We start from the raw sequence: 26,283 nt of genomic DNA, 5'->3' as shown, positions 1-26,283 counted from the left end.
CCAACTGTTTTTAGTTTTGCTGTTATGCATATATACAATGTACTTTACAGCCATGTTTATTGTTTATACAGATTATATATATAAATTTAGGTGAAGATTCACATTATGGCTTACTTCAAGCATTGCATTCTGTAAGCTTACAGCTAGTTGTGAAAAGCTTGATGCAAGCATGCCTTGGCAAGCTTGCTGCAACTTCCAATTGTGGTAACTAGATTGCTTAATGCAAGCTTGCATCCAGCTAATAACTTGCCATGGCAAGCTTGCTGCTAGCTACTTAGCTTGCCATGGTAAGCTTGCTTCATGCTTGCAGCAAGCTGTCTGTGCTATCTGGGATGAATCTCAATATCACTACTATTAATTCAATACAAATAAAACAAGCAAAATGTGTTTATAAGTACACTAAGTCTGATATCTCTTTGAATCGATAATGATACCAATGATATTATTACCAATTCCCACCAATACTAAAACTGATGCTTGAACAATTTAACACTTTAAAGTTGTATAAAATATGTATAAGTGTTAATATACATGGTGGTTCATTTATAATGAAAAATATAAATATCTACTTGTTTGTTTGAGTTTTGTTTTGTCCTCTTTATGAACAGAATGGTTAATCAGGACTGGGTCTACAGGTTAAAGTGGGATCCGAACCATCATGCACTTTCACTGGGTATCCAACCCAGGACCCTTTGATTATAAGATGATGACGTTACCACTATGTCATCCGGAGGGCTCTATATATAAATATTCTAAATCATATAAAAATATATATATTAAATATACACATCACACAAATCTTGTTTCCTTTTTCATAACTTTCAAAGTTAATAACAACACAAAATATTCATAAATGTTACCTCAAACCATCTAAGACTCTACAAGTAACTTTCTTACTACAACTCCATTAATTATTTGTGTATTTGATTAATGCTGAAATGGCAGTAGTGATTTGTTTTATTTTACTTCGCTTCTTTTGCCACTTTTGGCTAATTTGCGAAGATGGGGATGACATGATGAAATTGATGAACGGACACCAACAAATATCCATGCCCAGGCTGGTATTCGAACCCGGGACCCCTGGCATCCTAGCATGATGTGCTAACCACTCCACCACAGGGGCCGGCGATTAATGTTGAAGATACACCTTTGCTACTAATGCAGTAAATGTCTAGAAAGCAAAACAATGTTAAGTTGAATTATCACACAGTACTTACAGAAGATCTGGAACTGCTTTCTTAGGATCCATATAGACTAAGAAATGCTCTGTTCAAAAACACTTAACAACTCTGAGTCAAATAACACACTGTGTCAGAAGATTAAAATAGAAGAATACTCTTCCTGCTTTTTCTCCTTTTTTTTTCACTTGTTCATTTGTCAGCTGTTGAAACCTGCACAAAAAACAGCTCGGGTTTCCACATGCATATGAGGGGAGGGGGAAGGGGGAGGGGAGGTCTCTGAACTTAACGTCTTCCATCTGTGGCTCTTTTTTATTCTCAAACATGTGTCCAGAGGAAGAAGGCATATCTTTTTTCTCTTTTAATCCATATCTCAACACTGATTGTGTTGCAGTTGTTGTTCATGGCCCTAAAGAATTCTAAATTTGTGGACCTGCTGAAAAACTGAAAGCTCTCCTCTCACATTAGCTTAGTGATTAAAAATATCTTTCTTTTCTTTCTCGTTCATCACTTATCTACTTCTTGGGCTAATTACAACTAAGAAGACAAATGATATGGTGAAGTAAATGATGGGACAAATACAATGATACACACATGTCTTATTCAGGGTTTGAACCTGGGAGCTCTTCCTAGCACATTACCTTGGCCACTAAAACACTAAACACTGTGCCACAGAGGCCAACAGTTAAACCTATGAAAATATAACTGAGTCCCAGGTTCAGTTTGCAGTCAAAAAAATAAAGTAAAATTCTTCATGCATATTGCATCATGCTATAAAGGCACATAAAGTGGCTGCCTTTACTCGCCTCAGGTATCAATCTCTATCAGAGGCTGGGTGAACCCCAGTCACTATTATGCAGGAACAAGGCTGGAAACATTCCGACCTTAGATCACCCACCCCAGGAATCAAACTCAGGTCTCCCAAACCTGGTAGCAAAATGCCCTATCGACTAGACCACTGTGGCTCCAGTTCACAAAGGGAGCACACTTAAGTATCTACATGTTTGAAATTTAAATTACATTAAAAATGCTTATATAGCATCCACCTTTGAGTTGGGAGACTCGCCCCTGCACTGACAGACATTCCAGTTTATTGTTTGGATTGTTTAAACTATTGTCTGGACCTTCATAATAAAAAATTGCTTTTTCATAAAAATGTCATAACTGAACTATTATTAACAATACAGGTGACAGCATACTGTGGTGTCTAACACTGTCAATTTGTAATCAGAGTCGGGGGATCAATTCCCAGTTGAGGCATATTGCACAGTATTTTAGATCACATTTTAAACTGTAGGCCTAATCCTGGTCATCCTACCTGAGCATAAAGTGGACCATCAAGTTTAGAGAAGTGACATGACACGAGCTTTTTAGGAAGCATATACTTAATGAAGTTATAGTTAAGCAACTTACAAGTTTAATTAACAATTACAGTACCTGTCTCTCCTTGTTGTCAACTCTGCCAATACGAATCTCCATCTCCGAAGTAAGCTGTCCACCATTTCCTGTATCCTGCTGGATTCAGGGGATGAGGAGTGACTAACTATTTCCCGACATGATATGTTAATGTTCGTCATCATTCTGAAAAGAATTCAAAAAATATATAATTTGCCACACAATTCTCAGCTGTAGATGGGAACAAGAAAGTATTGTATGGATTAGTGAGAGAAAGGAGAAGAGAAAGAGGAGACAGCTGTAAGCTAAGGTATGAAAGAGGAAACATTGTAGAGGAGGATGAAGAAATATGGAGAATTTGGAGAAATCATTTCAAGAAATTGCTGAATGTGAAAAAAGGAAATGAACATGAAGAAGCGATGGAAAAAGAAAACAGGAAGGAAAGAAATGAATCTCACATGGAAAGAAGTGAAGGAAGCACTAAAGAGAATGAAGAGAGGTAGAGCACCTAGAGTAGATGAAGTGCCAGTGGAATTGATACGAACAGTATGGATTTAGAAGAAGCAAATCAACAGTAGATCTGATATTCACCATAAGGCAATTATGGGAGAGGAACTATGAGTATGGAAATGATTTGATTATGGCATTCCTAGATATAGATTGATTGATTGATTGATTTGCTTTATTTTACTTCGCATTTTGTGCCTCTTTTGACTAATTTGCAAAGATGGGGATGAGTGATGATATGACGAAATTGGTGAATGGACACTCACAAACAGCCATGCCCAGGCCAGGATTGGAACCTTGGACCCCTGGCATCGTAGCACGATATGCTAACCACTCCACCATGGGGGCTGGCATTCCTAGATATAGAAAAGGCATAGGATAGCATTGACAGAACAAAGATTTGGAAGGCTCTAAGAGAGGAAGGAGTCGAGGAAGAGATAGTGTGTAGAGTGCAGAGCACATACAAAGCCAACCGAGCTGTGTGAAGACACCAGTGGAAAGAACAGAGTGGTTCAGTATAATTAATGGACTAAAACAAGGAAGTGCTCTTTCCCCCCTGCTCTTCATAATTACAATGCATGCAATTAACAAAGAGGTGGGGAAGAAGATAGGAGAGGAAGAGATGAAGACCCTGTTGTTTGCTGATGACTTAGTAATATGGGGAAACAGGGAAGAAGAAGTACAGAGACAGCTTGATAGTTGGAATGAGGAAATCAGAAGAGCAGGAATGAAATTCAGTGCATAAAAGAGTGAGGTGCTAATAACAAGAAACAGAGCCAGAAATCAACCAAGAATAAAGATGGACACGAAGAGTTGAGGGTAGTGGAGAGTTTCTAATATCTAGGAAGCATAATTGAGAGAAGTGGAAGAATAGATGAGGAGGTAAACAGAAGAGGACAAATGAGTGATGGACTATATCAAAGTGTTCGAAGATTAATATGGAACAGGGATATCCATACGAAATGCAAGAAGGTAATATATAACACATACTATGTGCCAATAATTATGTATGGAGCAGAGACTTGGACAATAACAGAGAGAGAGACAAAGGAAAGATGCAGGCAGTGGAGATAAAATTTTTAAGTAGTGTATTGGGGAAGACTAGAAGGGATAGAATAAGGAATGAGGAGATCTGATAGACAGTGGGGGTGGTAAAGCTTCAGGACAGGATAGATCAGGCACAGATGAGATGGTTCGGACACATGAAGAGGGTGGATGCAGAAAGACTGCCAGTAAGAGCTTACAATGTACAAGGAGTGGGAGCAAGGACAAGGGGGGGACCAAGATATCAGTGGAAAGAGCAGATAGGGAAGAGTGTTAGGAAAAGAGGACAAGATTGGAACACCATGGAAAGAGAGGAGTGGTGGAAGACTAGAAAAAAATGGAGAGGCTTGACTTCTATGCCGATCCAGCCAGAAGTTAGGAAATGGCAAAGGATGATGACGATGAATTCTCAAAAAGTGACAAACATCTATTACATACAATTATTAGTAAGACTTTGAATTATTGGTAAGAGAGAACATAGTGTTTAATACACTAATATCAATTTTCCCATATCTGTTGTGGGCGGTGGAGGGGTATAAGCCCAATTTTGCCCAAAATGAGTTGTGTCCATTATCTGAGTCAATGAAGAGGTTTGCATAACTGATAAATAGGATGTACTGTATGTAATATGTCATCTCTAACCTAACTACAGCACCTTTAATAGGTAGTGTGGAAAACGACCCAAAAACTGGTTCCCGAGGTGGATGATAACATAGATGGCAGTGCGATCAATATCGCAACTGATTTGCTTATGAAAGTAATGCAGCTTAGTTGGTTTTTAGAATACAATGTGTAGATTTGTTTGTCTTCAAAGGGAGTAAGTGAATTGATCAAAACAGTTATATTTGTGGAGTGATTTGCAGTCACGAAGTGGCACTAATTTGGAAAGAAAAGTAAAATTAAATTAAAAATAGCATGCATAACACCACAAGAAGAAACATCGCAATGTGATTCTGCATGTCAAGTATTGGATTGTGTTTATATCGTCAGTTGGACGACATAACGACCTATCTCAATTCTTTTCAAAATTGAGTTATTGACATATTTGGGGTCGTACCAGTGCCTTGCATCACCTGGCAAATTGGCATAACTGAAATCCAACTAATAACATCTTCATGACCACTGTACCAAATATCATAGCAATTATTGCATTCATAGAAATGCTTCATGTAAAAGAATCAGACGTTGCAATGAAAACTCCATTTACTTCCATTATAACCAGACAAATACCTTGTAACGATGTCAACACCAGCACCTCTAGTGGACATCATACTGCAGAGGAACTGCCAGAGAGTAAAGAACCACGCTGTTTTCCACACTACCTATTCAAGGCACTGTAACCTAACCTAATCTCATGTTTTTCCCTTCTCCTGTAACATCAACTTTTTGGACTTACACCATTTTCCCCATCCATTACAGATATTGAAAAGAAACATGCAACTCCCCCCCATCTTTCACCCTTGCACTTGACAACTCCTATATGAAGGATTTATCTGCAATCCATAACACATAAGATCTACTTGCCAGAGCTTTGTTACATTTATAATTTCACTTCCCTGTGGGAAAGAGAGTATTGTTATCAAAGGATATTATTAAAAAAAATAATTTAAAAAAATCAAAAAAAAAAAAATCTGACATTTACTTTAACAATGACAAGTACCTGTGTTTAGTTGTGACTTGCTTCTCCAGTTCCTTCTGCTTTGCTTTGGCTTCCTGTAATGGCAAGTCTCTTGCCAACCAATCTTTAATCATTTCTTCTGCTGATGAGAGCCAGTCTCCAAACTCCTTACAGTTATTATGAAGTCCTCGCCATGTGTCTAGACATTTTGACCAGCGGCTACATTAAAGAAAGAATGCAATATGATAAGACAAACAAATTGCTTCATAATATAATTATTATGTCAAAAACATTTAAAAAAATTAAGTAACTGATACTGAACAAAAAAAAAGGAGATAGAATTTTAAAATGAAGATTTGTTTCATATCATTCAGTCTGATTAAAATAAAATTCTTTCCTTTTTACTAATTGGCTGCTGGGTTTTTCCACTGGTGGTGTCGTCAAGTGGAATCGGTTTTATGGATACTAAGTACAGTGTACTTATGCTACATACACTTCAAAAATACTTAAACATAGATTTTCATTTTTTTAAATCATTGATGCCATATATTTTGGTGTGCAGGACCGTCGACTCGAATTGAACTATGGTATGTTGGTGTTCACTCTTACCAATTTGACCACCACAAAGCATTAACAAATTCCAATTACTCTATTTCAAACCTATTTGAATGTGTGTTTTGAAATCAAGAAAGTAAATTGAAACAAGAATAAGTGAAATACCTGAAAGATGGTATACTAATTTGTATTTATTATAATTGATCTAATCAAGTAGGTAATCAGTCTTCTCCCTTACCTGTGTCTTTCCGCATATGCTCTATTAACTTGTGACCATTCCTCTCTGAGTTTATCCACTACTCGCCTCACTTGATCAGCCTGCTCCCTCCTAGCACGTTTCATGATGGTGTCTCGGTCATATTCAATTTCATCCACGCTTGGCTTCAAAGTGTTGAGTGCCTCCTTCACGCTCTACAATAGGAAGAAATACAACAATTAGGAAGGTTCATCAAAACACTGAGATATCAATACAATGATTCCTCAATAACTGTAACTGCCTTACAATGTACCTTATTATTATTATTATAATTCTTATTATTCTTTGACCCTGTCAAACAAAAGGCTGTCGACTTTGGCCAACGTTCTTGTTCCTTGTATAAAATCACTGAAATTAGTTTTCGCACTTCCTGTGTAGAGTCAATGAATTCGTGAGAGATAAGACACTATTTTCAAAATAAAACATAATTCTTGCACTTTTGCACAATATGTTCTGTTAATATTACGAGTTGACATTTACGTGCATATCCATATAAAATCCAAATAAGTGATGGTGATAAATCAGATAAAAGGGAAGGTAGTGAAATGGAATTTTTAAGTGTATCAAACATTTGTATATTATCTCTTTGTCAGTGTTTAGAAAGTTACTTTTTAAATAGTAACTAGTTACAGTTAGAGTTACTTGCTTCAAACAGTAACAGTTATAGTTACTCATTTTAAAAAGTAACTCAGTACTTGAAAAGTAACTGCAAGTTACTTTTACAGTTACTATCTGCCGGAAACTTTATTGCAAACATTTACAGACAACTGGTGATCATTAATTGGAATAAAATAAACATATGAAGACAAAAATGCATTTTATTTATGCTTCTGGTTGGTACATTATATAAGTCTTCATACATGTATGCTATTCAGTGGAGGCGGACGGTATTACTGTAGGGAGGAGACAAATTACTAATCATTTCTTTGGGGGGGGGGGGGATATCAGTTTCAAATACGAAAAACCACATTTCCAATTCCCCATGATAATAAATAACTTATATTTTATATCGAAAAAAAAATCCTACATTTTAACTACACACACGCACAGCTGGTAATGCAAAGACTGATCAGTTGCCTCTTATGGATTAACTTTGCTATTATGATAAATAAAATACATGCATGACCTGGAGTGTCGCTAATGAAATGAGACTCAAGGGAACAGGCCTTTTGAAATTCGAAACGAGAGATATGAGACACGAGATGAGACAAGACATCTGGTACAGTCAAGGTATCTATAAACAAATACAAACAAAATATTTATAAAGTTGCAAATACTAATTTACTTCGAATAAAGTAGTTTCCTTTGGAACCCAGACCAGCATTTATTACGTCTAACGAAGGGTATCATACAAAGAGTAGTGAACGAATATCTAGTATTTTTTCAATACTCTTTCGAAACCCATCGTTACTTCCCATTTTTCAATTTATTCAAAGTTATTAATTTTATGTTGCAAAAATACTCTAGACACAAATGCAATTCATAAAATACTGATTCAGATTTTTTTTTTTTTTTTTTTTTACAAAAAACAGTTGTTAGAGAATGAGCAGTTTCAGAAAATATCGTAAACTGTTCAAATAATATTGCACACTACGCTTTTAATAAAATTTATTATTTGTTTATCCTTTTAAAAGTTCATGTGTTTTTAACTCCCTAGAAACATTTTATAAAGCTTTTATTATAGAAAGATATATTTATCAATAGTAAGAGCAGGAGATACTTTTTTTTGTGTAATGAGTAGGGAGCGGAAGTTGATGAAATGTCATATTTTTTCTGACATCTCGGACACGATGCCCATTAAATTATACACAATATTACACTTCCTCTAGAACCCAAAATATGTAATTTTAAAGTGCATTTTTTTTTGCATTTTTTGCCAATTTTCAGGTTTTAGGCAATTTCCCCGATTTTTGACATTTTTCCATCATTTTTTGCAATATATGGCGTATTGTTTCGCCATATTTTGTCACTTCTTTCATTTTGGTAATATTCTTGAGTCTTTTCACCAAGGTGAACATAGGCCTAAATATATCTCGCAGGATTGCAATTTATGAGCAAAATAAATGCTGAACTGGTGACAGTCTTTGTTGTGTTGAGGGAAACTACCAGGTGTCCGTCAATCACCACCACACCCATTTCAGTTGTAAGTTGTGTGTCGCGTACAGAACATTCCTAAAGTAAAACCTAGTCGATCGTGTTTCTTGCACCAACTCGTAAGTGAATATGGAGATGCCATGTTCAGCACAGTCTTATTTTGTAAGCTTTGTGAGGTGAAGATGAGTGCCGAGAAACATTTCACAGTACAGCAACACATTGGGAGGGGAAAACATTTGAAAGCAGCAGCTCAGGAGACTTTTTCATTAAATTGTCTTAAAATTATTTGGTTGTTTCCATTAAAATCCTCGTTGCATATTTTAATTGAATGTGCATGTGGTATCATTTGGTGCCTTTTTTTTTTTAAAAAAAAAAGCAAGATTGCATTTTGTTTAATTTCCTTTTCATTTAAATTTTTAACCTGAAACTAACAAATTTAATGGTCATTTTTTGAATTTTTTACGTCATTTTTTCCCATTTTTTAGGACATTCTATAGGTTATATACCTATATTTTTTAGGTCATCAACTTCCCCTCCCTAGTAATGAGCTAAGAATTGCAGTTCTGGACATTTGTTTTGTTCACAATACACATTTAGAACAATAGTCCTTGTTGCTCCCTGGCAGCAAGCTTAGAATTTAAAGAAAGCAATCTATTTTCACAGTGCACAGAAGTTCTTATAAGAATTATAGCAGTAATGAAAAAGATCACTCACTTATTGAACTTTCAGACCGAAGCAACAGGCAACACACATCTTTTGGAAAGCAATGTTCAGAAATAAATGCAGCCTTTCGAATTCAAGCAACACGACAAGCTGCTTGTGTCACTTGTCACTTGCATGATGCTGGGACTGAATACTGCGTTGCCTCGGTTTGTTATTCGCACCGTGAGTGCATGCAGATTGACCGAAGTGTCGTTTGTTGTTTCAGTGTGACACAGTGTTGCCTGTCTCTTCAGTATGAATGTTCCGTTAAGGGAGATTTTGGATCGAAGCAACAAGCAACACAGGTCCCTTCAGTCTATAACTAAGCATTCACAGTGCATAGGCGAACAACATAACTTTAAAGAGAAAATCTAAATAATGAAAAGACAATTTAAGATTCATGTTGACATACTTGAAGGTGTTGATATGTTCATTCGCGGACTTGGGTTTACAACCAGTAGCTATTTACCACTGCAGAAAATCAGCAACAAAGCACTTGCATTCTCTATGCAACAAAGCACTTCATTCTCTATCTCTATCACAGATCAAATAAAAGGACTCCTTGTTCTGAAGCTATCAACATGCACTCCCCTTCCTCCTCCCCTGCTGCTCTTTGAACAACAGGGGGTCAAGCTGATAGTTGGCATCTATGATTACAGTCAGCCTTGAAAGGTTGCCTTAGGTGATCTGACGAAAATCTTTAGAGTAGCAAAATTAGCTCATCTTACATTTTTGGATTGTGCTTGTTGGGTTAATTCTAAAAATCAATATAATGAAAATAGGTTGACAGCATACTTGGAAGTAGAATAATGTCAGGGCCTGTAAAACACTTAATGCATCTGTAAGTATGAATATTGTAGTTATGTTGCATTGCATAAATTAAGGTGTGGTAGAAAGCATAGAATTCTGCTGTAAATATGGTAGTGTCTGGTGGTAATCTAAATTATTATTTATTATGATTACTTGCACATTGTTGACTTAAATGATAACAGCACAGCATATGTCACTTTGGTGGCTAAGCATGGTAAGTGGTTGACTCACAAACTCGCCACTGCAGATTCTGGGATCAAGTTCCATTCTTGGCACTAATCATCATTCATTCTCATCATCTGAAGGGGCAATAAAGCAATGTAAAATAAGAAAAATCAGTATGCTGCTGGGGGTTCGAGGTTTGAATCCCAGCCTGGGCATGGGTGTTTTGTAAGTGTCCTTTTATTAATCTCATCATATCATCACTCATCTTCATGTTCACAATTAGCCAAAACTGGCAGAAAAGCAAAGTAAAATAAAGCAAACCAATCAATTAAATACAGACACACAATCATATTTTCATATTTGTGTATTATATGACATAATAAAAACAAATACTGCTGGTATATTGTTGAGCTCATCTGCAAATTTCAATCACAACTGCTTCCTCCTACACACAACAACATTTTATAGACAACTAACCTTTAGGCACTCCTCTTGTGAAGGAAAACTTTCGTAATCTCGAGCATTCAGTGGGAAACTGTTCAGCTGCCTGGAAATAGTGGACACGGCCTCTCTAACTTTATTCACTCTGGTTACAAAATCAGATGCTTGTGTTCCTCTCACATCCTGCAGAAAAGAACAAAAAAAGTGAAAAACACAGCAAGAAAATAAATGTTGCCACAAATTATTTGAAACCACCAAGACAAATAGTCTCTTCATGCCATTTTGTTTGTATGTACCTTCACATCTCAAAACCAAGGCTTTCTGGCAAGCACAATACTCATATAATATAGGAATTCAGATGTGTCATATCCTTATAAATATACAGGGTGTCTCATCTAACATTGCTACCTGAAATATTTTGTGAATAACAACAAATATTGAAAAACTGCTTTCGCAGATATATAGGTATGAGAGGGGCTCATGAAATTAGTGGACACAATACGTTCAACTACGTAAGGAAGTACGATTTTCAACACAAAGTTAGTTTTCTTTTAATGGAAACCCCATTTTATTTTCAGCTCATTTGAAAGTACAGAAAAAATCATTAAGAATGGCGTTTGTTACATTGTAATACGTCAAGTAGTTCTCAAGTAAATGTAACCTGAAGTTGACGCTTGTAGTTGGGAACATAACAACTTTCCTAAGCACAACACAAAGTATGCAGAAGAGTAACATGTTTGTTACGATACACGAATCGTGTCAAAAGGGGGATATGCATGTTACGACACATGAATCAACTTGTGAGAATGTTTGTTTCAAGCGTCAACTTCAGGTTACATTTACTTGAGAACTGCTTGACATATTACAATGTAACAAATGCCATTCTTAATGATTTTTTCCATACTTTCAAATGAGCTGAAAACAAAATGGGGTTTCCAATAAAGAAAACGTAAGTTTGTGTTGAAAATTGTACTTCCTTACGTAGTTGAACATACTGTGTCCACTAATTTCATGAGCCTGTAGCGACAGCCACTGTGGTGTAGCGAAAGCCGCTGACTTTTGCTGCCACCTAACAGTGGGAGAAGGAACTCCTTCCGCCTTACCAGACGCGAGGTCTGGAAGTTACCCCTGGAAGCAGGGGTGAAAGACAGGGGACGAAAAAGAGCATAGAGAGACTCAAGGCATCGCGGAGACAACGACGGGAGCGGTCTCCTTCGGTATTACTCAGTGTTTGTAGTGTAGCTGTAGTGTTCATCTAGAATAAACAATAAGGTAAGACAACATCCTTTGATTTGGTGATTCTACCCCAAACTGGTGACCCCGACGTGATCTTTTTTTGGGGGCCGTGAATTGTGATTGCCCCCTTTGTGTACCATACCAGCCGGATCGAACAAGTGCATACTAGACGACGCGCCCAATCCCCCTTTGTTTGTTCTGGATGCACCAACTACACCGCGATGACAGAGGAACTTCAAGCGCAGCTCGACCAACTGAGGCGGGAAAACGAGCAACTCAGACAGCAAGCACTTCAACCGAGGACCCCAGCACCACACGCAGTACCACCGCAACTGGACTCCGTACATCGAGTGAGTGTGAAGCTCCCCCCATTCTGGCCCGAGGACATGGAATTGTGGTTCTCGCAAGTGGAGGCCCAGTTCACCATTGCCCACATCACCCGGGAAGAGACGAAGTTCGCATACGTCGTGGGACAGTTAGAAGGTCGGTACGCGTTCGAAGTGAGAGACATTATACGTACCCCACCGGCGACCGACCCTTATACCCGGCTGAGGACGGAACTCACGCGAAGATTTTCCCTGTCTGAAAATCAACGATTGCGGCAGATCCTCATGGAAGAAAAAATGGGCAGTCGCAAAACCGTCCCAGTTTCTACGTCACCTCCAGTCACTCGCAGGGACCACTCCCATGCGTGATGACTTGCTGCGTACGTTGTGGCTCCAACGCCTGCCCGCTCAAGTTCAAGCGATTCTGCAGGTGCAGTCTTCGGAACTTCCGCTGGACCAACTTGCCACGCTCGCGGACTGCATCGTGGAGGTGAGCCCCACCATGCTCACCCCCGCGACAAGCAACATCGCCGCACAGTCCGTTTCGCCCAACCCGCCGGCTATTTGCGCGACCACGACGCCACTCGCGCCCGCCTCCGACACGGTTCGGCTTCTCCAGCGTGTCGAGGAGCTAACTCGCCAAGTCGCGTCCCTGCAAAGCGACTTTCGTGCCTTCCGCGGCCGCTCGCAATCGCGTGACCGTACCAGCCCGCGCCGCTACGGCCGCAGATCGCCGTCAAGAGGAAGAGATGAGGGAATATGCTGGTATCACCACCGCTTCGGCGACCAGGCTCAGAGGTGCAACGCCCCATGCACGTACTCGCCCGCGACAACAAACACCAACGGCAGCCGCTAGTCGCGGCAAACGGCTGCCGGCCTGGTGGAAGCCGCCTGTACGTGACCGACCGCTATAGCCGCCACCGCTTCCTCGTCGACACAGGGTCGGATATTTGTTGTTTCCCGAGACGTTTGCTCCCAGACCGACGTCATCCGACCGACTACGTGCTCAGTGCCGCAAACGACTCGACGATCAAGACGTACGGAATTCTGCCCCTCTGCCTCAAACTCGGCCTGCGTCGCGAGTTTTCATGGCGTTTCATCGTCGCGGACGTTTCCGTGCCCATCATCGGACCGGACTTCCTGGACCACTTCGAGCTGCTACCGGATTGTCGCAAGAAGCGCCTGCTCGACGGACGAATGGGACTCTCTGCTCCCTGCCAACCAACGAACACCACGCAACCCAGCATCAAGGCCTTGTCAGACGATTCTCCATACAGCGACATCCTAGCCAATTTCCCGACTCTCACGCGTCCCGCCGGCACGCCGCGAGAAGTGCGTCACTCCACGGTTCACTACATCCGGACCACCCCGGGCCCTCCCGTGTCCAGCCGACCTCGCCGCCTCGCTCCAGATTGCCTACAAATAGCCAAGGCCGAATTCGACTCCATGTTGCGCGAAGGCACCGCACGTCGCTCCGACAGCCCCTGGTCTTCGCCGCTGCACATGGTACCCAAGAAAACGGAGGGCTGGAGACCGTGCGGGGACTACCGTGGTCTCAATGCCCGGACGATTCCGGACAGCTATCCAGTGAGGCACATCCACGATTTCAGCAACCACCTCCACGGATGCACCGTCTTCTCGGTCATTGACTTGGTCAAGGCGTACACACAAATTCCTGTCCACCCAGACGACATCCCGAAGACAGCGATCACCACGCCATTCGGGTTGTTCGAGTTCCCATACATGACCTTCGAACTACGCAACGCCGGGCAGACATTCCAGCGTTTCATTGACGAAGTGCTCTCAGGACTGGATTTCTGCTTTCCATTCATCGACGATATACTCGTCTCATCACGCAACCACGAGGAACACCGCGAACACCTCCGTGCCCTCTTCGGACGTCTCTCGGACCACGGCATCCTGATTAACACCCAGAAGTGTGTGATTGGGACCCCCTCCGTCACGTTCCTTGGGTACGAAGTCTCCGCTGCCGGCACACGACTGCTTCCAGACCGCATCGCAGACCTACAGGATTTCAAACGACCAGCCACGACTCGCGGCGTGCGTCGCTTCCTCGGCATGATCAACTTCTACCGTCGTTTCCTGCCATCCTCTGCCGAACACCAAGCTCCTCTGCATGCTGCCGTCACCACCCTCCGAGGATCCCAGCCATTCCCATGGACGCCAGACCTAGAACAAGCTTTCGAGGCCTGCAAGACCAGCCTGGCGAACGCCACGCTCCTGGCCCATCCGCATCCCGAAGCCCCGCTGGGACTTTTCACCGATGCCTCTGCCACCTCCGTCGGTGCATGCCTGCAACAGTTCGCCAACGGCTCGTGGCAACCACTCGCCTTTTTCTCCCGGAAACTCACCACCAAGCAGACCGAGTGGCCACCGTACTACCGCGAACTTCTTGCAGTCTACGCAGCCGTTCAGCACTTTCGTCACATCCTGGAAGCGCAACACTGCACCATATACGTGGATCACAAGCCCATCACCTACGCCTTCCAGCAGCGGCGTGACAAACTACCTCCAGTGCAACTCAACCAACTTTCCTTCATCGCTCACTTCACCACGGACATCCGCTACATTGAAGGCATCTCTATCGCGGGTGGACGCAGTTTGCGGGAACACCCCCTCCCCCGATCTGCGCTCTCTCGACTCCACCCAAGAAGAGGACGATGAGCTCCGTGAGCTCCTGAACGGCGATTGCGACCTCCACCTCCAGCTCATGGACATACCTGGCACCGAAGTCAAGCTCTACTGCGACACCTCCACCGCGAAACCCTGGCCGTATGTACCCGCCGTGCACCGCCGCCGCATTTTTGATGCCTTGCACGGCCTCAGTCATCCCGGTACCCGAGCATCCGCGCGCCTAATCGCGTCGCGTTTCGTTTGGCCCAGAGTCCAGCAAGACTGTCGCGCTTGGGCCCGATCGTGCCAAGACTGCCAGCGCACCAAAGTATCCCAACACGTGCACGCACCACTGGGCAATTTCGTTCCTCCGTCTGCAAGGTTTCAGCACGTGCACATCAACCTGATCGGGCCTCTTCCATCAGCGGGACCCTATAAGTACTGTCTGACAGCCGTGGACCATTTCACCCGTTGGCCCGAAGCCTACCCCTTGGAACGCATCACCGTGGCGGACGTCACGACGGCCTTCACATCGTGCTGGATCTCGCGATTCGGTTCCCCCGCCCGCATCACAACAGATCAAGGGCGGCAATTTGAATCAGAACTCTTCCGCGAACTAGGACGGACCATCGGCTCCGAGCGCCATCGCACCACCAGCTACCACCCATGCGCCAACGGCATGGTCGAGCGTTTTCACCGCCACCTCAAGGCAGCACTCATGTGCCACCCTGGCTCCACCTGGATAGAAGCCCTGCCCCTCGTGCTCCTTGGAATTCGCGCAGCCATCAAAGATGACCTCGCAGCATCCCCTGCCGAACTGGTGTACGGCAAACCTCTCTGACTCCCAGGAGAGCTCATCGTGCCACCAACAGCCACCCGGATGGAAGACCCTTCAGACCTGATTTCTAGACTTCGGCAACACATGGCTCGCCTGCGACCACAATTCGGTTCCCGTCATAATCAATCCAGCACCTTCGTCTTCAAGGACCTGGCAACCTGCACCCACATCTTTCTCCGTGACGACTCCGTACGAGGCAGCCTCCAACCACCGTATTCCGGACCACACCAAGTCCTAAGCAAAGACGGCAAGACCTTCACCCTGCGTCTCAACGGTCATGAGACCCGCGTCAGCATTGACCGGGTCAAACCAGCCTACACCTGGACGGAGGACGTCCCACCAACCAAGGATTACTCAGACACACCAACGCACCCCCCCACCAACCAACCACCATCGGCGCAACGTCAAGAGAGTCCGTCACCAAAAGGTGACTACGTCACCCGTTCTGGTTGACACGTAACATTTCGCCTCCCACACAAGGTGTAACCCTTTTTCTCCGTGGGGGGCTGGTGTAGCGACAGCCACTGTGGTGTAGCGAAAGCCGCTGACTTTTGCTGCCACCTAACAGTGGGAGAAGGAACTCCTTCCGCCTTACCAGACGCGAGGTCTGGAAGTTACCCCTGGAAGCAGGGGTGAAAGACAGGGGACGAAAAAGAGCATAGAGAGACTCAAGGCATCGCGGAGACAACGACGGGAGCGGTCTCCTTCGGTATTACTCAGTGTTTGTAGTGTAGCTGTAGTGTTCATCTAGAATAAACAATAAGGTAAGACAACATCCTTTGATTTGGTGATTCTACCCCAAAAGCCCCTCTCATACCTATATATCTGCGAAACCAGTTTTTCAATATTTGTTGTTGTTCATGAAATATTTCAGGTCGCAATGTTAGATGGGTCACCCTGTATATATAAATGAAACAAAATGAAAAGGACAAGATATCAATGGTAGTTTTTGAGAAATAACATGAATATTTTAATATTGGTTACACCTGATCCACATTGAATGCTTTACACCCACAGAGGCATGTATGTCCTAGATATCTTTAAAGGCAGTGAAAAAGGAAGAAATATCTAAAGTTGAATGATGCAATTCGATTTGTTTAATTAACTTTCACATGAAACAAACAAGCAGAGGACTAGGAGCCACAGTGATTCTCTCTTTTCTAATTAAATGCAACTGAACTAAAATTTTACCTCAACTTTAACTGAGCTTGCTAAACAAGAAAATCATAAATTACCACAAAATAAGATGGCAAGTATACAGAAAATACAGCAATTGTGCCTACAAGAATTTTTTTGACATAAGTATATTTATATTACATACAAATCTTACAGATAAACATCTGCAATTTATTTATAAAGCAGCCCAAGACAAAATTCAACATTATACAATACATTTTTTGAAGAAATAAATAAGATGCACCTACCTTTCCATCAGATACAATCTTTTCTTTCCTTTTGTCCTTCTGGAAGTGTCTGAATTGCAGATGGATTTCCTCCCATTTGCTGTTTATATGCGAAACCACCGTCTCTCCATGCTTAACTTGTTGTCCACCCAAATACTCACTCTTCTCATTTAAGAACTTTATTTCATCTTGCTTTTTGTTGAATTCCTCTTGGAGAGACTGCATGAGAAAAGAAGCAGTGGAAAATTCATATGCCAACATAATCACAATACTAATGGTAACATTTATGGTCTACATCTACTTCATACTGCAGATCCAATGTCTTTCAAATCATGTTTTGTTTTAAGAAGACATGTTTACATAAAGACAGATTTGAAATATTAAAAAATAATTATAATAAAAAATAAGAACTGCTAATACTCTACATCCCTATCAGTCAAGCTTCATAGGAAATAATACAGAGCTTATTTTTACAGCTTAGGATAGCCTTTTGTATAACACAGTACCTTGGAGTATCTCATTTACAAAAGGATAACAACACGTACTTATTTTTCTGTTCATCTGTCCATTTGAAGTTCTAGATTTTGGTGACCTCTACTACCATCCACCGTATGTAAGTGAAAGCATTAAGTTCCAACGTGGATGGTGGCCAGTCAACATAAAGAAGCACTTAGCCAGCGCCATCCCTAAAGTGACAGTATCAGAAAAGAATGAGGATGCAGAGGGGAGGGGATATTTTCTAGAGAGACGTCACAGTTCATATACCCATGAATGTAATGTAAAAAATGCATCTTTGGGCTAAAATATATTTATGTATGCAGTTTTCTCTCATTGCTGAGGGGTAAAGGGGGAAAACATGGACCAGGGGAGTATCTCACCCTGCCTCTTTGTCTGGTGCCATCACTTCATCCATAGTTTTAATGGTTAGGTGGTGGAAAAGGCATAGTTTATTTATTTATTTTATTTATTTATTTATTTATTTAATAGAAGACTCCAAATACAGCGTTAGCCATTTTACATTGGAACGATTTTATAGAACATAAGGACAAAAAAATAATAATAACATAATACAACAAAAAAATAACAGAAAAATTACATGTGGTTAAGAGACTTACATACTTTTAGCTAACTTTCTTCTAAAACGGTCCAGATTTTCAAAAATGTCTATTTCGCTTCCTAGATTATTGTATTCACTGGGCATTCTATGGAACAGAGAGCGCTGGATGAGGCACAATCTCGGCTTCTGAGAAGCAAAAAGTAGAGTGCTTCTTGTTGAGCGGGCAGGCACACGAAAGTGAATTTCCTGAAGAAGGCGGTCACTTCTGATGTTGCCATTCACTATTTTGTGTAGAAATATATGGTCGGCCAGTCTATGTCTCTCTTGAGGAGTTTGGATATTTAACATTTGCAGGAGGATGGACTTTTGCAAGTGTTTTGTGGACGGAATTCGGTGTCGAACAATGGCCAGGAAGAAATTTAGGACGGAATTTAGTCTATCTGAATTTGAGGGGCATGTCATAGACCAGATCGGAGAACAGTATTCAATTTTAGGTGACACAAAAGATTTGTAAAAGGTGCTGAGGGCAGTCAAGTTGTTTATTTCCGTGAAACGATAGAGAAGACCCAGCATACGCATTGAACCCCTTGTGACTGTAGAGATGTGCTCAGAAAAGGAAAGTTTCTCGTCAAATATGACGCCCAGGTCCTTTTGTGCGGCAACTCTTTGAACACAATTATTTTTTATGAAATATTTAGTATTAAATGTGTTTTTCTTCAAGGAGAAGGTCATGATGGTACATTTTTGAGGGTTGAGTTTTAAGTTCCATAATTCACACCACTTTATTAGAGAATCTAAATTCTTTTGCAGAAGTGTCATGTCACTGAGATTGGAGATTTTACTATATATTTTGCAATCGTCAGCGAACAAGAGAAGGTTTTTGCATGAATCGGAAAGATATTCTGGAAGATCATCAAGGTACAGGATGAAGAGAAGAGGTCCAAGAACACTGCCTTAAGGTACACCAGAAGATACAGCTTGATAAGAAGAAGACATTCCGGAAACAACAACTTTTTGTTGTCTGTTTTGGAGGTAGTGCTTGATCAGAGAGAGAAATTTTCCATGAATATTGAAACGGTGGGATAATTTATGAAGCAGGAAATTGTGGTTTATAGAGTCAAAAGCTTTCGAAAAATCCAGATATATTACATCCAGTTGAGAGTTTTCAGATACAGAGTTGATATCGTCAGATAATAAAATGCTTAAGTTGGTTAAGCAGGAGTTGCCTGGTAAGAAGCCGTGCTGTGCTGAATTTATATATGGAGAGGTAAATTTGTAGAGTCGGTCCTTTATTATCTTTTCACAGGCGATAGAAAGTGGTGAAAGAAGGGAAATAGGCCTATAAGAAGAAACGGCACACTTGTCTCCAGATTTATATAATGGCACCACGTTAGCATTTTTCCATGAATCTGGAAATGTACCCTCATTGAAGCATCTGTTTAATAAAATAGAGAAGGGAATAGCGAGAGAAGAAGCAGCGTTTTTTAGGAAAATAGAAGGGATTTCATCAGGACCATTGGCGCGATTTTGAGGCATTGAAGATAGGATGTGTTGCACTTCTTCTGGAGACGTGGAGAGAGACGTTAGAGAGTGACAGCAAACTGGACGGAGATTAGGAATGGATGAAGTCGGTGAATTCGAGGTTGTATTTATGGAGAAAAAAGAGTTAAAAAGATTAGCTTTGTCAGGGCCCTCTGCGCATACTGAGTCATGTTTTACTTTCAAAGGTATTCGGGAATTTTGCCTCCTTGAGTTGATTAGTGACCAAAAACGTTTGGGATTTGATTTGATATTGTTCGTGATAGCACCGATGTGTTCCCTGTATTTGGTCTTCTGCAATTGTTTAGAGTGACGTCGTAAGTCGGTGAAAGTTTTCCGTGTGTATTCATTAGGAAAATGTTTCCAGAGATCCCAGGCCTTTTTTCGGTTTCCAAGGGCAAGCAAGAGCTCAGAGTCGAACCAGGAAGGGTATTTGCTTGATTTCGTTTTTTTGAGTGGCACGTAATCCTTCATCACTGCATGAATCACATCAGTCAGCACGTCACACGCTTCGTCGACACTTCCACTCTCCAGGATTGTCCAGGGAATGGAATCCAGCACCGAACGGATGTCACCCCAGGGTGCTTTGCTCCAAACAAGGTATTGGCGTCGAGGGGTGGGAGGTCGTTGACTCTTCAGGTGGTCCGGGAGCCAGAATACAGCATCCAGCGATTCGTGGTCCGAAGGGATGAGGTTTCTCGAAGGGGTGATGTGCGCTGAAGGGAGTGATGAGAGAATGTAGTCCAGGTTATTGTCTTTTCGTGTATTGAACATATTGTGCTGTTGAAGTCTGAGGCCATGTATGAAATGATCCATGAAGAACGTGTCGTTCTTGTCTTTTGTAAAGCCATGCATGGGGTCTGTCCATGAAATTGATAGATTGAAGTCTCCGAAAAGAATTACGTCGCCCATAGAGGATGCCGACAGTACAGAATCGTAGCAAGCCTCCAGAACTGCTACGGGGCAAGTTTTGTGTGGCTTGTAAAAACAACCGATGAAAAGTTTGTTTTTCTTGCCGAAAAGCACCTCAACCCACAGAATTTCACAGTCACGATCCAGGTCACTTCGCAACACACTATTCCATTTGTTATTTATGCAAAGCATCACTCCCCCACCCCTTGAGCCTCGGTCTTTCCTGTACATATTGAAATGTTTTGAAAAAGGCAGTTCGGAATCCAGTACATTGTCATTGAGCCACGTTTCGGTTATTGCAATACAGTCCTGCTCCATGAATTCTCCCAGTTCCAAAGTGCAGTCAGAAAGTTTATTCTTTATGCTCTGGGCATTATGATAGTATGCACTGAATTTGTTTTCCATTGGCCTGGGGCCTGGATAGAATTTCCAATTTAGCTTAAACAGAATTGAAGGTATTCCTTTCATGCTGCATCTGTGACAATAGAAAATAAACAGATGCACAGAAAAAGTTACTTCCATGCTAACTGATACCAATGACTGATACTGGCTGATTCTTCTCTACGGTCTGGGTGTATCAGAGTCCACAAAATTACCATGACACACTTTCTCTCAGTATTGGTTCAAAGTAGTATCAGCTCAGCCCTATTGCTGACTTCATCATCGCCTTGTAATCAAGAGGTCCTGGGTTTGATACCTGGTGGAGGCACATAGGATTCCACTTTAAACTGTAGGTCCAGTCCCTATTAGCATATCTGTGCATAAAGTGGACTTAAAACAACAACTCAGCCTATTCCTGACTTATTCTTTTGCACCCAAAGAGAAAAAACCCATATGAATTTGCAATTATCTTACCTGCAATTGGCCTTCATCATTATTGGCTTGTTCCAGTTTTTTCCTTACATCTCTCAGCCACATTTCAAGATCTTCTGCCAGCTTATTATATTCCTTCAACCGGCTTTCTGCTTCCTGAGCCTCTGCTTTTCTTTTCTGTAAATATAAAAAGAGTTTATTTACATTTTCTTCAAAATGTTCTTCTTACTACCTTATCTTAAAAACATTAGAGTTTGATAAAATGAATCAATTGCAAAGATTACTAACATGTAAGTTTCATGTTAATCATCCATGTTGCCACACTAAATATATTACTAAGGAATAAAAAAATATAATCATTAACAAAAATAAGTTTGATGCAACTCAAAAACAATATAGAAAAGTGAATCTTGAATTAGAATCAATCAGACAGGAAGCCTAATAGACAGTACAATATTTTCAATACTTACTTCTAAATGTTTCTACCTATAGCATTTTCACAGACACTTATAACACAGGAAACCTGTTTATTATGAATTCATAAAAGACTAGTGGCACATTCAAAGCCCATAATGTATTTGGGTTTGATTATGAGCATAAATTAATTTCTTTCTCTGCTTTTCTCCAGTGTTTCACAATCATAACACACACACCCTCCCCCACACACTCTCTCACACTCTTATTTCCATCATAATGAATAATAGGTAAACTTACCTCAGTTTCTGACTTGACCTCTTGCCACTTCTGACGAAGTCTGTCCTGTGGCACTTTGAGCTGTTCTGCTTTTACAGGATCCTTTGCATGAACAGTCAGGACTAATCCATCACCTCGGCTGATAAGTGTTGCCGCATCAGGAGCCAATCCATTTAATTCTGACTCCAGAACCTAAAAATTCATGACAAAAATGTTTCACTTTTCACGATATATATTTTGCCTGTATTAAAATTTGCTACAGATGCTATTTTAATGATCTGCTTCAGATTTTTGACAATTTTAGATACATCAAAAATGAATTATACCTGTACTAACGCAGAGTCAATATCTGATATCTGATTTGACTACCAAGGCTCTACAGTTAAAAAATTGCATGTTAATGACAGCATAATGCAATGCTCTTGGATGTCCTCTATTGATGATATGGACCAAAACTGAACAAGTTTACTGCCATCTGCAGGGAAACAGAATATCTACTTGCTCAATGATATTTCCAAAATTCTGTTATGTAACAGCAATATTGTGCATCACTGGCATAGCTGAAAATTCTTGTACTATGCAGTCAGAGGTTTAAAGAATTTTTCAAATAATACTAGTATTTTTTAACTACTAGTATTTTAGATTCATTCTTATTGTCCTTTGAAGAGCAATGAAAATTATTGTAAATGATACCAACAGGTATGCAGAATACATTCTGGGATATGCTTCTATTCAGTCTCGAGTTAGGGATTGGGAACCAGTTACAGGATATGGAATTTAGTTGAGTTGCTGATATTGGTTGGCTTGGTGAGAAGTCCCACCGTGAAGAGTCATGGTTGGCTGGATAAGAAGTCCCACCCTGAAGAGTTATGGTTGCTTGGTGAAAAGTCCCACCCTGAAGAGTTATTGTAACTGAGATGTTTTTATGGAAACCACCATATTTCCACAAACAATGACACAAGCAATGCTTGAAGTGAGGGGGGGGGGGGAGACTGGTGTCCCCAAGCTAACAACATTTTCACAAAGCATCCCTCTAGCTGTCTCACTGTCACCATGTTAAACTATAGGAGCATCCCCTCAGTTAGCCCCAATGTTTGACTAACCCCTCCCAGCTAGCAATTTCCACTTCAAGTGCTGGACACGACAGAGTGTGGCCAAAAAAAAAACATACAATAAACTGGAAATTTAAATATGGCCTGAGATAAACAAGGCAGAACATAAACACTTGAGGGATTAAGGAAGAATTACGAACATGTGAAATAAAAGAACTGACGAACTTATGAAGTATATAGTAAAACTAATTATTCACACTCTTACCTCCAACTTTTTAACAGGATCTTTCTCACCATCAACGCTTCTTACACTCTTTAGCACCTTGTCCATTCTTTCAAGCATCTCATTGGCTGCCTTCTCAAACTCAACAATATCATTGTAGCCAGTTGTTGGCTGTTCCACCCTACTTGCACTCAACACTGGTGAAGACACCACTGCTAGTGCTTGTTGAGTTTCTGGAATGAAACTAGTATTGGTCGTTACTGAAGAGTCAGTTGTCGTCACAACTGCAGCAACTGGTTCTGGGGGTGGGATCGAGAGATGCACAACACTTGTCTTTTGTTCTTCAACCTCAACAACACGAACTTCCTTTCCAGGGGAAAGAGCAGCCTGAAATTATGTCAATTTGAAATAGAAAAATGAAAAGGTTCACTTAAAATATATTTGAAAAGGTGGACATAAAAGAAACTTTTCTTGGTGCATAAGAAGACATGTACCACGCGACAATATTTTAGTACACGGCATGTTCTAAAGGTCAATTGATTATTATTTCTTATAACAAGAGCTGAAAATTATCATTACAGTAATCTCAAACATCTATGAGAGTATGTATCGCATATTTTTTCCAATTGTTGAATTAAAATATAGTTTTATGATGTCGAATTTTGTATTTTTGTTATTTAGTGTCACATTTCAGCCACTTTTGGCTAATTGTGATGAAGATGAGTGATTTATTGTTTATTGTGTCATATCCACTTTAATTTTTATAATGTACACACTGAATAAACAACTAGTTTCATGTTTCAAGAGTACCTTACATTCTTAGTTTGACTGTCATTATTATATGTTTTTATTATAATCAGCAATTTTATATTTTCACTTTTAAGACTATGGACAGAACCAAAATGGTATTGATAAGACAGATTAATCAGTAGTCTATTCACATTGGTTGACACAGGCATATTAGTACGAGGGGATATCAAAAAGTAATTGAGTAAATTTTTTACAGCTAATCGGAAATTTATTCCCAAAAACTGACAGGGTGACTACTCTAGGACCATTATCAAATTCAAGTATAATTTCTGGTTTTCAAGGCAAACTTTCCAAAAATTCAAGCAGATGTTTTCTCTATTTCAACCTTACATATTTGTGTTCGAACAAACAATTTCAATTATTTTTTCAACACGTTCAATTTCATAATGGAAAACAAGCACACAAACTATTTTTGAGACATAATGCTTGTTAAATACATTCCAAATATAATTCTTTTTTACATTAACATGTATAACTTTCATGCATGATATATGTATGTTTCACATATATGCAACATGGAGCGACGTGGACACTAAATTGTGTACGTATTCAAAGTTTCTTCAATACATATTATATACAACATATATTATTTAAATACATTACACAACCAATTCATCCATCTCACAATAAACCAACAGCAAACATTACAAAAATTGTTTCAAAAGTGCATGCTCCCTTTCCTCAAAACAATTGTTCGTGCATTTAAAACAAAATCAATTAAGGCAAATGTTATTTCTCTGTCTGAAAATTTACAATACAATGCATTACAGAGAACAATGAAATAAATCAAGCTAAGCGAGCAAGAAATTTTTTGGATCTAATTTCTTGCAGGCTGAAATCAATATTGATTTAATAGGATGCAAATAATTTCACGGAACGCCAATGCATTATCCCTTACAACTTTTGTGCTTCGCCAATGGTGTAGTGGTAACAGCATTGCCTTGTGATCAAGGGGTCCCAGATTCGATACCCGGGGAAGGACATGGCACAGTAGTTCGGATCCCACTTTAAACTGTAGATCCAGTCCCAATTAGCCTTTCTGTGCATGAAGTGGACTTAAAACCACAAATCAATCAATCAAGTTTACAATTTTTTTTCATTTAGATAGTTCAGTGCCCAAGACCGACTCCTGCCACCCCCTAGCTATGATTATAAACTAGATAAGACTAAGAAACGCAGTAATTGCGAGCAAAGCGAGCAAGAAAATTTTACGAAAATAATTTTTATTTGCATAAAATGTGAATAGGATTTAAATTAATACAAGTTGTAATTTTTCACGTCTACGGAGAAAAATTCAAGTAGAATTCACGCATAATTCCCGGAGCCAACAATTCACGCATAATTCCCAGAATTCAAGGAATTCCCAGAATTCAAGGAATTCCCGGTGAGTAGCCACCCTGACTGAAATATACATTTGGAAGTACATGTATTTTGCCACCTTTTCACGAGATGGCAGGTGTGTGCACCTCGCGCATGCAGAGAGGCAGTTGTTTCAAAATGGCAGCTATGTTTGAGACGTTCGACAGAGTTGAGCTGTGGAGTGTGATTCAGTTTCTGTAGTCAAAGGGACAGAAACCACCTGAAATCTATCGTGAGTTGTGTGCAGTGTATGGTGACACGTGCACGACATTCACAAATGTCTGTAACTGATGTGCAAAGTTCAACGCAGGGTGTGTAAATGTCTTTGATTAACCCCGTTCTGGATGGCCTCACACATCCCACACACAGAGCAATGTTGACGCAGTGGAGTCATTGATTCAGGAGGACCGACAGTCAACAATCCAAACAACAGCGGATGCAGTGGGCATTTCATATGGCAGTGCATACACCATTATCCATGAAGAACTTTGGTATCTCAAAGTGTCAGTGAGATGGATCCCCATACGGCTCACACCACAGCATACGGACGACCGTATGGGATATAGACTTGAGCATTTCCTCCGGTACCATAGGGCTGGAAACGCATTCCTCAACTGCACTGT

General features: G+C 40.7%; 2 protein-coding genes across 17 annotated transcripts in view; one reads left to right on the top strand and one right to left on the bottom strand.

Annotated features, from left to right (window-relative positions):
- Dys (Dystrophin) overlaps positions 1 to 26,283 on the bottom strand; it is a 1,073,030-nt gene that overhangs the window by 817,319 nt on the left and 229,428 nt on the right. For all 16 annotated transcript variants that reach the window (XM_083123868.1, XM_083123876.1, XM_083123873.1 and 13 more), the window contains 8 exons: positions 23,534 to 23,878; positions 22,238 to 22,408; positions 21,566 to 21,700; positions 17,224 to 17,421; positions 10,802 to 10,948; positions 6,536 to 6,708; positions 5,785 to 5,961; positions 2,616 to 2,759 (listed from right to left, as the gene is read on the bottom strand). In XM_083123868.1, coding sequence (XP_082979994.1) covers positions 2,616 to 2,759; positions 5,785 to 5,961; positions 6,536 to 6,708; positions 10,802 to 10,948; positions 17,224 to 17,421; positions 21,566 to 21,700; positions 22,238 to 22,408; positions 23,534 to 23,878 — 1,490 coding nt within the window. The remainder of the gene's footprint in view (positions 1 to 2,615; positions 2,760 to 5,784; positions 5,962 to 6,535; positions 6,709 to 10,801; positions 10,949 to 17,223; positions 17,422 to 21,565; positions 21,701 to 22,237; positions 22,409 to 23,533; positions 23,879 to 26,283) is intronic.
- LOC145988942 (uncharacterized) lies at positions 12,216 to 13,183 on the top strand. The gene is made up of 2 exons (XM_083124248.1): positions 12,216 to 12,501; positions 12,668 to 13,183. The coding sequence occupies exons 1-2, from the start codon at positions 12,223 to 12,225 to the stop codon at positions 13,181 to 13,183; spliced, it is 795 nt and encodes a 264-aa protein (XP_082980374.1). The 5' UTR covers positions 12,216 to 12,222.

This window comes from Lepisma saccharinum, chromosome 6 (genome assembly GCF_977018435.1).
Source record: "Lepisma saccharinum chromosome 6, izLepSacc3.1, whole genome shotgun sequence".
NCBI classification, from domain to species: Eukaryota; Metazoa; Arthropoda; class Insecta; order Zygentoma; family Lepismatidae; genus Lepisma; species Lepisma saccharinum.
Note: the sequence above shows the minus strand (reverse complement) of the source record. Positions and strands in the feature narration are given on the sequence as shown.

Coding starts and splice junctions, on each gene's coding strand:
- LOC145988942 (XM_083124248.1), top strand. CDS start 12,223: ATGACAGAGGAACTTCAAGCGCAGCTCGACCAACTGAGGCGGGAAAAC. Junction 12,502..12,667: donor AAGGTCGGTACGCGTTCGAA/GTGAGAGACATT, acceptor CGTCACCTCCAG/TCACTCGCAGGGACCACTCC.